General features: G+C 37.5%; 1 protein-coding gene across 3 annotated transcripts in view; it reads right to left on the bottom strand.

Annotated features, from left to right (window-relative positions):
* The window catches only part of LOC149535081 (Class II aaRS and biotin synthetases superfamily protein), a 152,878-nt gene that overhangs the window by 60,769 nt on the left and 79,197 nt on the right, over positions 1-12,912 (bottom strand). For all 3 annotated transcript variants that reach the window (XM_089807314.1, XM_089807313.1, XM_089807312.1), the window contains one exon: positions 2,405-2,689. In XM_089807314.1, coding sequence (XP_089663440.1) covers positions 2,405-2,689 — 285 coding nt within the window. The remainder of the gene's footprint in view (positions 1-2,404; positions 2,690-12,912) is intronic.

Raw genomic sequence — 12,912 nt, 5'->3', positions numbered from 1 at the left:
ATGATGGCTACTCTGGTAGCCAATGGGAGGTTTATGTGAAAACTATGAAAATTAGGAGTGCTTCGAAGAAGATTTCTGAATATAAGTTTAATATTGTTGAAACCGCAAATTCTGAGAAGAAGATTAGGAAAGGGACTCAAGATGTTCACCCTTCGGAAACTAAGAGGAACCCGTGAAGGATAATATTTTGAGGCTTGATATTAAAGAGGAAAAGGAGCCACGTGAGGATAAGAAGGAAGAGCTGCAGCAAGCCCAAAACAGTCCATTGAATAATCCTATGGAGAATGTGCCGACCAGAAGGTTGACAGGTCAAGTGATTGTTAAAAGTGAGAAAAACTTAACTGAGGGACCTGAAGATTTTAAAAGTGGTCGAGGCATTAAGGATGGCAACTACACTATTGAGGATCCAGATGAGATGGATGGGGATGAGTGTGGTGGAAATCTTGAATTTCACCATAAAGCCAAGATGACAGCTAACATCTCCCTTATGGCTGATATGTGGATATATAATGAGATAAATTTATTGAAGAAGCTTGATAGGGATTTGCAAGCTAGTCTTGAGGTAGAGAAAAACAAAAGGATGGAGTTGGAAGCAAAGGTTGAGGAAATTCATGGTATATTCCTAGACTATGAGGCGAAGTTGCAACAGCTTGTCAAGAATAGTGAGCAGAACATGAACATGGTTACCTCCAGTTTATGTGTCGCTACTGCCAGCCTGGGAAGGAAAAGTGCGGAAGAGATTATTTCCCAGTAAGCATACAAGGTTGAGTACAAAGAAGGCTACTGAGGCAAGTTCGGGTTCGACTGTTAAAGAATCAATAGAAGAGGTTGCTAGTCTTGGGAAGCACCTGGCTAAAGTTGTGAAGGAGCTAGTCTAGTGCAGTGTTCTATCTTTTTGTTCTTTTTGTTCTCCTGGTCATTCTTTGTGCTCCAGTGGTTCTGGTCCCTGGTACTGGTCTTTGGTCACAGTCGTGTTTGCTGGTCTCTGTTTCATCCAGTAGCAGTTAGGTGTTTCCCTTGGGGGATTTTGCTATGAATTGTAATGTTTTACCTCTGAGGTTTCAAGTCCTTCTAAAACTTGTATCTTTTTCTGATACTATGGACTTTATGCTTACTCTTGGATAATTTTTGTATGGGGTTTGGGTCCCCTCAAAACCTGTTTTTACATCAATCCAAAATGTTTTTACCAAAAATTTCCTACCATAGGCAAGTTCTTGTTTTTAACGAGTTTTTCAACTACGCAGCATGTGTTATCCGCTCCTACTAATATAAAATGAAGCTTATCAATAAAAAGAAACTAATTATCGAATACAAATTTATGAGTTAAAAATAAAAGTTTATTATCAAATAGAAATTTATGAATTAAGAAAAATTAATCAACAATAAGAAATTACAATGAATTTTTAGAATGCACTCACTAGAGTCAGCATCTAGATTGAGCTTCAGCATGTATTCAGAATATAAAATTTGATTGGATGCACTAAAATAAATGTTTCTCTATACAAAGTAAGGAAATCACACCGTCTAAAAGAAAAGATGCAAACACTAACCTTGGTATTGAAATAAATTTGGTCATGCTAACATTGAAACTCACATATTATAACTATTAATTCCCTTAATCCAATACTAATCATGCAGAAAGCTTGGGTTTTTACTATTACTACACCCACCCAGCTGAAATAATTAGCTAACACCTAAAAATTTCTTGTGATGCTCAATCCCCAACCCATGTCCTTATGTTATGTGTTATCTGCCAATCCAATGTGAATTCAATGTCTCACATGGATGTATGTAAACTAGGCCCAAGTATTTATAATTTCAATGTAAAACTGTGAACTGTTAATAAACAAATTGAAATAAAAATGAAAATGTAGATAACAAATGTTTAGACAACAGGAAAATTCAAAACTAACAGATCCCTAGTAGATTGTATAGAATTAGATAAAATATTAATGGACCAAGTCGACAATAATGTCCATCCTTAAACAAGAAGACTTCATAATGTAATAAAAATCAGATGAATTACAATTTTCACAATAAAGTTGTACATTTTTTTAAAACAACTGATTAAATGTACTAGTACATATTAAATGATTATAAAACTGAAAAAATGCAAGAAAGAAAAAATGTTTTCCTATATGCATGGAAACCCACATTAGAACACATAAAAGAAAAGAAAATGCAAACACTACAGGTTTTTAGATACCCCAAATTTGCACTTTGTCCACAGAGAATTTAATAAATAGGCAATCCATGCTCTATACTTACTCCTTGTTGGAAGAAGTGGAAACATAGAACCAGAACATTTATAATCTATACATCACCTGATCACTGAATTCTAAAAATGGAATTTGTAGACATTAAATGTAAGGACTGATCCATAGTTATATGTCTTTATCTATACCTGTTTGTTTGCTAGATCCTTGGGACCAATTTCAATGCGTAGAGGAACCCCTTTTAGTTCCCAATGAGAGTATTTCCAGCCAGGTGAATAGTTGTCTCGTAAATCTTCTTCTATGCGAATACCTGCTTCCCTCAGTGTTTGCACTGTTTCAATACATGCATCAAAAATTGCTTGTGTGTCCGCATCTTTGTATGGAACTGGAACAACAATGATTTGCAGGGGTGCCACTCGTGGGGGTAGTACTAGACCTTTGTCATCCCCGTGAATCATCACCATAACACCAATCTGAAAATAAAATAAAATATAGATCATAAAGCTATCTTAAAATGCAGGAAAAAGATACTGCTCTTTTAGTATACGAAATGGTTGACATGGCTTACAACTTAAATTCATTTTCTTCTGCTTCCTTTGTCTATTACACAAATTCTACCGATAAATTTCAATTATAAAACATGCATGTCCAACTGGAATTTTAGTTCGCCAGACTTGCACATAACATTCACACTCACTTGAAATATTCATCGTTCTGATAGAAACATTTATCTCATCACATCCTAGCTGTAATTATTTTGTATTGCGCTAAATGATTTCACACACTAGTGATGACCAATTATCTTTATTTGATATAAGTTTACGTAAGGAAATACAAAAATTACATTTTTAGAGTTTATGTCTTTGTTGCTGTTTAAAATGTCTAATTGATGCTTAAAACAAGGGCATGGAACAACAAAATTGTAGTGGATAACATGAGTAAAAATGATTAATCTAGCCTACTTGGTATATTTTGTGTCCACAGCATTTATCTAGCTACACCATCTTTATCTTCCATGTTCATGAGATGAGTACAAAATATTTATTTAGATAGTTGAAACATTTCCTAGGTATGCTCATTTATGCATCAACAACTATAACTACACAAAAGATACAATTCCATGGATAAATGTGTAAGGCTTTGCAACTTTCAAGCATAGAATGCCTGACCAAAACCGTGACGACAGAAACAAGTAAATATCATTTTAAAGTGTTGTTTCATTACTACTTTCAGGATGAAATTTGCAAAGCTTCATCCCTGTTCCCAACAATACATTTGGGAGTTTCTTAGTGTTGCATAGTCACGTTGTAAGATGGCTCAAATCACAATGCTTCCACTCCTGAACTATTACAAACAAAACATTTCTCAGTCCATAGAAAAAACTGAATTTCAATGCTGATTCCATCATCATCACAATGCATCCAGCCTCAATTTCTACTTTCAAGGCCTCAAGGCTATAGGGAATTCAAATGTGAATTCGAAGAGATGTCTCTTTTAACTTTTAGGCCTTCTGTTCTTATGAAAGGGTTGCCTCCTAAATTCTCCCCGAACAATTAAATTGCTTGTATTCTGGAACCAAGTGGCTACTTAAATGTACTGCCACCATTAAGAGTTCAGAACTCTTTCTAAAATACAAATAATTTAACAACCTTAACAGATAGCTAACATGTCAACATTTCAAGCATGCATAAATGATGAAGATGTATCCAAAGAGAAATATCAATACAGATATTGCAAGACAAACAAACTTACAACTAAGATTATACCACGAAACGTGATCTTTTTTAAAGGCACATTCTTTGGTGTTTTCTTCATTTTTAAAGAGACAATGTTTCATAACTTTTGGTCGACAGTGTTTTTCCTTATGACCAAAATTGTTGCATCTGAAACAGTAGCTGATGAAGGGACGATAGCTTCTAGTCATATTTACCTCCCTTTGTGAGAAGAATTTTGAAGGTGTGTGAAGAAATATATTCATGTGTTTTATGAGAGTATATAATTATATGTTTCTCATGATCCATTAACCAATAGAAGTTTGACAAATATTCCTTGCCTATTGATGTCAAAGTGGGAGATAGAATGGAGGGGAGTATTACGAGGTAATTGGTAAATACTTGCTTGTTATTAACAGAGACCGAGAGGTCAATTTATACAAAAGAATGATCGTAAAGAATAGAACCATTCTATTCTAGAGAAAGCAAACTAAAGCTTAAGATATTTACAAGATAACCATTAACTAATAATAGACGACTTATCTATTATTGTAATACACTCCCTTAATGGTTAATCTATCGAACACACCAAGCTGTCCTCTGAATTTGACAAACTTATCAGGACCAAGAGGCTTGGTGGGAATGTCTGCACTCTGATTTGAGGTAGGAACAACCTACAGATCTATAGTCCCGTCTTCAAGCAGTTGTCGTGTGTAATGACAATGAACATCCACATGCTTGGTTCATTCATGGAAGACTTGATTCCGTGCTAATTTGATAACGCCTTCGTTATCAACAAACAGAGTAGTCGGTCCTACCGGTGACATCTACATATCCCCAAGTATCCGACGAAGCCAAACAGCTTCACATCCTGCCTTAACAGTCTCTTTGTATTCGGCTTTGTAGAAGAGAGAGAAACTGCCTGCTGCTTCTTGCTGGTCCATGTGACTGCACCGGATCCCAAACTAGACACATATCCAAAATGTTGACTTTTTATCATCAACAGAGCCAACCCAATCTGAATCTGTGAACCCACTGAGTTTAGGACTAAAACTCCAAGATTATAGAAGTCCATAATCTGAAGTGCCCTTCACATAACGAAGCACACACTTTGCTGCCATCCAATGATCAGCCTTAGGAGCTGTCATCAAGCGTGAAATATAGTTGACTACGAAGCTGATATCAGGCCTAGTAGCAGAGAGGTAGATGAGGATGCCTACTAGTTTCCTGTATGTAGTATCATCAATGGAAGGAGAATCAGACTTTGTTGATAACTTGAGACCTTTCTCCATAGGTGTAGATGCAGGTTTGCAATCTTGCATTCGAAATTTGTCTAACAGGGCCCTAGCATATTTGGACTGAGAGATGAATATACCAGAAGACTGTTGCCAAACTTCAACACCTAAGCAATAATGCATGAGCCCAAGGTCGGTCATATAAAAAGACTGGCATAAATTATGTTTGATTCCCTGAATCAAAGATGTTGAACTACCAATGATGATCAGATCATCTACATAGATAACTAGAAGAATGATGTCACTGTCAGTAGTCTTGATGTACAAATTTGAGTCTGAAGAACTCCTCTTGAAGCCTTGATCACTGAGGTACTTATCAATCTTGATGTACCACACCCAAGGGGCCTGCTTCAAACCAGAGAGAGCTTTTACAAATCTAAGAACCTGATGGTCTTTACCAGCAACCTTGAAACCAAGAGGCTGTGCCATGTAGACCTCTTCGTGGAGATCACCATTTAGGAAAGCACTCTTTACGTCCATCTGATGGACCTTTCAGCCAAACTGTGCTGCAATGGCTAGGACTAATCTATTGGTGCTCATCTTTGCAGTAGGAGCAAAGGTCTTCTCATAATGAATGCCCTGACGTTGAGAAAAGCCCTTCGCCAGTAAACGAGCTTTGTACTTATCCAAAGTACCATATGATTTGTATTTGATTTTGTAGACCCATTTGCAGCCAATGGGTTTCTTCCCTGGTGGAAGATCAGAAAGGACCCAAGTGTTGTTCTTTAGCAGGCTCTGATGTTCAAATGTCATGGCCTGTTCCCACTCTAGAATTCCTTTAGCCTCGAAATATGTTTGAGGTTCAAACACACTGTGAATGTTGGCCATAAGAGCAAAGTTAACAGAATCTGTAGTTTTGCTCTTTTTCTGAGCAATTCTCCCATCAATGAGCTCATCATCACGAAGATCGGCAAGTGTCTTAGCCCACCACTTAGGCCGGATAGGAGAATGACCAACAATAGCACTAGGAGATGCTTGTTCAACAGGATCCTCAGCAGAAGAAGTTGGATCAAACTCAAGTGAAGCATCTACAAAGCGAGGTGATCCTGCAGGAGAAGCTAGAGGAGTCTATACAGGTATCATGGGAATAACTAGAGCTGCAAGAGTTATTGGAGCCCGCCCATCAAGTGGACCTAATGGAAGCTGAACTCCCAAATCAGGAGCCTGCATAAGCTGGTCTGCTGGATCAGGAACAGGAGAAACGAGCATGAATGGTCCTCGCTGCTCATCAAAGACTACATCACGGCTGTATATGAGATGAGATGTCTCAACATCAATCATGCGGTAGACTTTGTGAAGACTGCTATATCCAACAAGCATCAATTTCTGACTCTTGGCATCCAACTTGGTGCGTTGAGCATCAGGGATCCAAACAAAAGCAAGCAAGCCAAAAACCTTCAAGTGATTGATTCAGGACTTGAGACCTGACCAAGCCTCTTCCGGAGTTTTACCTTTGACCGCCACTGTGGATGACTAGTTCAACAGATAAACTGTAGTATTAACTGCTTATGCCCAAAACTGCTTCGGAACATGTTTGTGTTCGAGCATGGAACGAGCCATCTCATGATTGTCCTGTTCCAACCTTCAACTACACTGTTTTGTTGTGTCGTGTGGTGAACTGGCGTTGGATGCCATGTGTATCCAAGAAGCTGGAGAAAACATTAGAACAAAATTCCCCCCCATTGTCTGATCTAAGAGTAATAATAGATTTCCCAAACTATTTTTCAACTAAGGGTTTAAACTTCTGAAATATAGTAAATGCATCTTATTTCTTTTTTAAGGAAATAAACCCACATTTTTCTACTAAAATCATCTAAAAAACAACAGAAAATACCCGGACCCAGGGACAGAAGGAGTGGCTATTGGGCCGCAGATATCGGCATCAACACGCTGAAGTACCTGAGAAGCTTGCCAAGAAACGCCACAAGTGAAAGGTGTGCGATGTTGCTTCCCAGCCTGACATGCGTCACAAACTCCAAGGTGTTGAGTCTGAGGTGTTGAGTCTGAATCTCTGGCAAACCAAGAATAGGCTCATCCCGAGCAAGCTGTGAGAGATAATGCACATTTAAGTGCCCATATTGTTGATGCCAAAGTGTGCTGACAGAAGATCACCGAGCAGCCATAGCTAAGTCCTAAGAATCACCAAAATCAGTAAGTCTGAAAAAGACCATGATTCTCAAGACCTGCTGCAATAGTAGACTTAGTCGCCCGATCAGTGATGGTGCACTGATGTGAACTAAAGGTGACTGCCAAGTGTAGAGAATGTCGCAGCAACTGACTAATTGAGAGTAGATTTAGTTCCATCCCTGGAATGTAGTACACATCAAGGAATATGAGATTCCTCACACAGACTGAATCTAAATGTTGCTTTACCGACAATCGTGTACTCTTCTCCACCACCAAAAATAACAGGATTTGAATAAGGCTAGTAGTCAATAAACCAGTCTCTGTGGTGAGTGAAATGTCTAGAGGCACCTAAATCAATGTACCAGGCAGATGACTTCACATGATCTGCAAGTCTTTTAGCCATGAAGGCATAAAAGGCAAATTCTGTCTGCTCAGTGTGCTCTGCACTGTTCGCTTTGGGTTGCGAACCTGATTGCTTAGACTAGGCAACTAAGCATTTCTAACATTCAACCTTCATGTGACCAAACTTGTGGCAACAGTTGCATTGAATGTTCTTCTTTTTGGTACCATCAAATGCTAGAACAGAAGACTTCTACTGAGATGGTTGCTGAAACTTGCCCTTATCCTCCGGAAAGGATTTCGTAGTAAAGGCATGCTCTGTGGAAGTGGAACTAAAGCTGCTACTGAATTGTTGTTTCCACCGATCTTGCTGACACAACAGGGTGCAAAAATCAGTGAACTTCAGATCAACACCAGTAGATGTGATGTCGAGTCTCGACAAAATGCTCATAGGATTTTGGTAAACTCCGAAGAGTGATTACCACAATATACTCTTCCTCCATCTTGCGACCGATGGCAATTAGCTGATCACGGATTTCCTGAATCCGATTCAAGCGTGGTGTGCTCATCCATGACAATAGAAAACAGAGTGTTTTTCAGAAAGAAGGCTCTGCTCTTGTCGGAAGTCTCACGAAGACCTTTCAAATGTGTCCAAATTTCGGCAACTATCTTGCCGGATAGAATTTGAGAACGCTGATCATCAACCACGGATAATTTGAGAAGCATCATTGCCTCTCGATTATTCGAATCCCATGTATCTTGATCAAGACCCGGAGAAGTTGGATGCTGCGTAACACCCAGAACAAGTTGATCAGTGTTCCGATATTCAAAGATTGTGATGATGCGCTACTTCTAGGTTCCATTATTGCGACCATTGAATTTGGAATTATGCTCGAGCAGAATATTCGTCAAAGATGGGATGGCATGTTTTTCAAGGAAAATTGTGAAAATTTGTGAAGGTATGTTCTTTGAGGCAAAAATACGAAAGACCCAGAAGAATCAGAGAGTGATCCAAAAGAGAGCTCGAAAAAACCAAAAGGAATCTATTGTCATTTTCTAGATCCGCTAGCACGAAAATCGAGGCACCCAAAAAAAACGAACGACAACCCAGTTGAGCTCTCAAAAAACCCAAAAAAAATTTCGAACCCAAAAATTAGGGCTTCGAGCAAAATATTAATCGATAGCCAAGGAGGTCAAAAACAGCAAAAAATGGTGTTTTGCGGGTCAAAAAAAGCTCGTTTTTCTTCAAAACTGAGGCGTTTTTTTGCATGGACAGAAGAGAGATTGAAGATCGATGTCCGAAAGTCACAAGATCAAGAAAAAAGGCACTTTTTTTGTTCTGGAAAAAAATGTAGACACAGGCCGCAATTTGCAGAAAAAGAGTTTGCAACTCATGGTTTTTTCCTCAAATAGACCCGTCTTGCAACTCAAGTTTCCACGCAATTTGCAGGAAAAAAATGAGTCGCAACTCGCTATTTTGGAGCAGAGGAAACATGCGGGCCGAGCGATTTTCCAAGATAAAAAACGCCAATAGCTGAAGACGAGATTTTCCAGTCGATGTGCAGATGAACACACGATTTGCACAGAGGGTTCAAAGTCAAACCCTAGCTTGAGTATTTTAGGCTGATACGAATTTCTCAACAAAAACAAAAACCCTAGACGGGCTGTTTGAGAAAAACCTCAAAAAATAGTTCGAAAAAATTTAGCAAATAATTTCGAATGAAATTAAAAAATTTTCAAAGAAATTCAAGTATTGGCTCTGATACCATATTACGAGGTAATTGGTAAATACTTGCTTGTTATTAACAGAGACCAAGAGGTCAATTTATACAAAAGAATGATCGTAAAGAATAGAAACATTCTATTCTAGAGAAAGCAAAAAATGAAAGAAAACTAAAGCTTAAAATATTTACAAGATAACCATTAACTAATAATAGACGACTTATCTATTATTGTAATAGGGAGTTAGGAGACTATGTTGCAATCAATGACTAAGGGGGAGATTGTTGGAAATGCTGTCATTGATGTCAAGAAGGTAAGAAGACAATGTTGTAGACAAGTTTTTCATTGATATCAAGGATTGAAAGTTGTTGCAGATGTCAAAGCAAATGAGCAACACTGTTAGCAAGCATATTGTCAAAGGAGAAATATTGTCATTGATTTTGTGTTGATTCTTGTTTAGGAAAATGTTCTTTGACATATTGCATAAATGTTTATGATATCCTTGATATGTCTGTGAATCCCCATTGGTCGGAAAAAAAACTTGAAGAAGTGACAAGATATAAATCAGAAAATTCTACAAGAAGACTTCAACATCTCATACTAACGTAACCCGAATGCCACAATCCATGAAGTCAACATCTCATTCCGTAGAAGTTAGAACAATCTGCATAATGTGCATATCTAGGTTCTCTCCTATGACAAATGAAATTGAATCTGATGTACATATGTTGTTCCTAAACAATGTAACTGAATCGTTTTCGGTGAAGCGCTTGACTGATATGGGTTTCAAATCTCAAGTTGTTGGAGTTTGAGATGAAATTAATAAGCGTATTTAATATTAAACAATGTGTGTACGAACTAGAGCAGCATCAAGGTAGTGACTTGTCTAAAATATAGTATTGGTCAACTTTGTTTAGAGCTAAGCAATAAGGCAAGTGAAGCAATTAAAAAACAAACTAGAACAGTGATCTTAATCTTGATATGAGCAATGACATATGTCTTGATGACTTCTTTTATAACTTCCTTATGATAGCGATTCTACATGCAGTGGTTTGCAATTAAGAACAAACTACATACAAAGCGGCAATTATAGATGATCTTGAACAGCTGAATTATATACTCATATGAAAACCAACTAAAACTTGCAGTTAATGAGCAGCGACAATTATGATTCAAAGCGGCAGTGATGTGCATTAAGTGCACTGATTAAACATATAAAAATGATGTTACTAGATAACAAATCCAAGACAATGCATAGTAATCATTTAAAAGTCTTCGCAAAAGCAACAACAGAAGAAAAATGGTTTTGGACTACTTAAATATTCAAGTTTTTTGTTCAAGCAGCAGCTTCGAGTCTGTGGAGTTCCTGAGCATTGCAGGAGAAAACTAAGGCAGCGACCATGTAAAGGAAATATGAATATGAGTGATAAGCCTCATGATTAATAGAGCAATATCATATTACAGCAGCGATAAAATTATAAGGTGATTATGATCGAGTATACATGCAACATAAAGAACAGCAATTTTATGTTGAGGAAAGATCAGAAAATAAATAAATAATTATAGAGCAGCAATAACAGCATCATGCAGTTAATAGTATGGAATTATGTTAAATAAAAGTACAACATACACAATGAAGAAAATCCAATGTAACACGAGTACTGGGGTACGTCGGGGTGCCAGGATGAGTTTCCGGGACGGGGAAAAATGACCCTCATTTTTGGGACAGCCAAGGGACAGCCAGGGGACGGCGGCAAGGGGAGGACAGGGCAGGGAGGGGTGTTGAATAGTATACATATATAACTTGAAATGCTAGTTATGAAATGATCTATCTCTTTTAGTAGACCATACCAAGTCAAAATACTTAAATATAGAAAATTGCAACATGAACTAGACATTGAACATTCAACATAGTAACATATTATATACCCAAAAGTAACATTCAAAAATCAAAATTCAAATAGAAATTCAAGTACCCATCCCAGCAGCGGCATGGTTGCAAAATGGCGGATGTGGGGGTACTTGGGTACTAAAGTACATGGTGCGGGGACGTCGAGGACAAATTGTAATGACCCACCTCAAATCTGCTCTCAAAAATGCTGATGAAAGCTCAAAGAATTTCATCAAACAACTCACATGCAAAGGACGTATGACTGATATAGTATTTCAGCTGGCTTTAAATGACTCTTTTTTCAATTTGCATCAATGAGAATCTTGTGCTAGAAGACTCCAAATGGGCTACACAATGACCTAACGTGAGTGTGCTACCAGTTTTGACAATATTCAGTGCATATATATGATCTAAGCATGAGAAATGAACACCTACAGCCAACTGGCATTTTTACAAACAGTTAGTATGCAAACTAACTAGCTGATAAATAATGATATTGAATTGCTCAAATGACACCAGCAAACTATTATCTTCTTAATTTGCAATGAAATTTCTAATACAATGCTCATGAAATATGGCCAAGACTTCTTGCATTTACATGGATTACAAAATGATAATGCTGGTATAATGCACACTTACAGCTGAAACTTATAACACCTAAGAAAGCAATACTAATAAAGGAATCTGGTTGTAGATGGCTGTAATAATTTTTCTTCAATGCTGCCCCTTCTGCTTTGCTTTTCCGATTTGCTTTTTTGAACTACTTTTTCGGATATGCTTTTTTGAACTGCTTTTACGGACTGCTTTTTTCGCCTACTTTTTTGGTTCCGCTTTTTCAGACTGCTTTTTCGTATCTGCTTTTTCGGACTGCTACCATGTTGAATCTCAAGACCATATCTTTCAATGGCGTCAAGATTTCCAACTTGAAGGGATTTCGTCCTTCAAACTATTAAGACATAATCTCCAGAAAATTTTCCAATTTCTTTGATATTTCCAAGCATGCTTAAAAGAAGCTCTTTCCATTTCTTTTATAGTGTTCTCACAAGAGCTCCGTCCTTCATTTTCTCAATGTGGGATAACACATAACTCCCTTTATGTAGCTTATGTCTCCAATGTGTTATAAAATAAAGAGGACTCTTTTAATTTAAATATTTCCCACAAACAATAGTCTATGCATTAATAAAGTTAAATATTTAAACTTAACTTTATAAAATAGCTTTATCAATGCATAACAAATCTTATCAATGATAAACTAGTCTTCTTGTCGATTTTAAACAATTACCATCGACATACCGTTGCCACTGGATGTCGGCCCATGTCCAAGATGAATTACTATAAATAGTAAGTATACCCAAAATTGCCTCCAAACCCCTCAAAAAGACCTGCAACTGAAACTATCTAGGCCAAATGGCCTCTAAGCCCCTTTAATGTCCTAGTTAGCCTACGGGACCGTGGGGAAATAGGCTAACGACAACATCATGCTATGAATGCTAAAAAGGGGACATTACACAGATACTTCAAGGTTTGGGAGAGGGTGTGAATCCCCGTGTTCCACTAAGAAAATCTAATGTGATTTCATCATCACTAATAAGTGTGATTGTAAAATATTA

Source organism: Cupressus sempervirens, chromosome 10 (genome assembly GCF_028749045.1).
Source record: "Cupressus sempervirens isolate cs-2001-9-10 chromosome 10, ASM2874904v1, whole genome shotgun sequence".
In the NCBI taxonomy this organism is placed as follows: Eukaryota; Viridiplantae; Streptophyta; class Pinopsida; order Cupressales; family Cupressaceae; genus Cupressus; species Cupressus sempervirens.
Note: the sequence above shows the minus strand (reverse complement) of the source record. Positions and strands in the feature narration are given on the sequence as shown.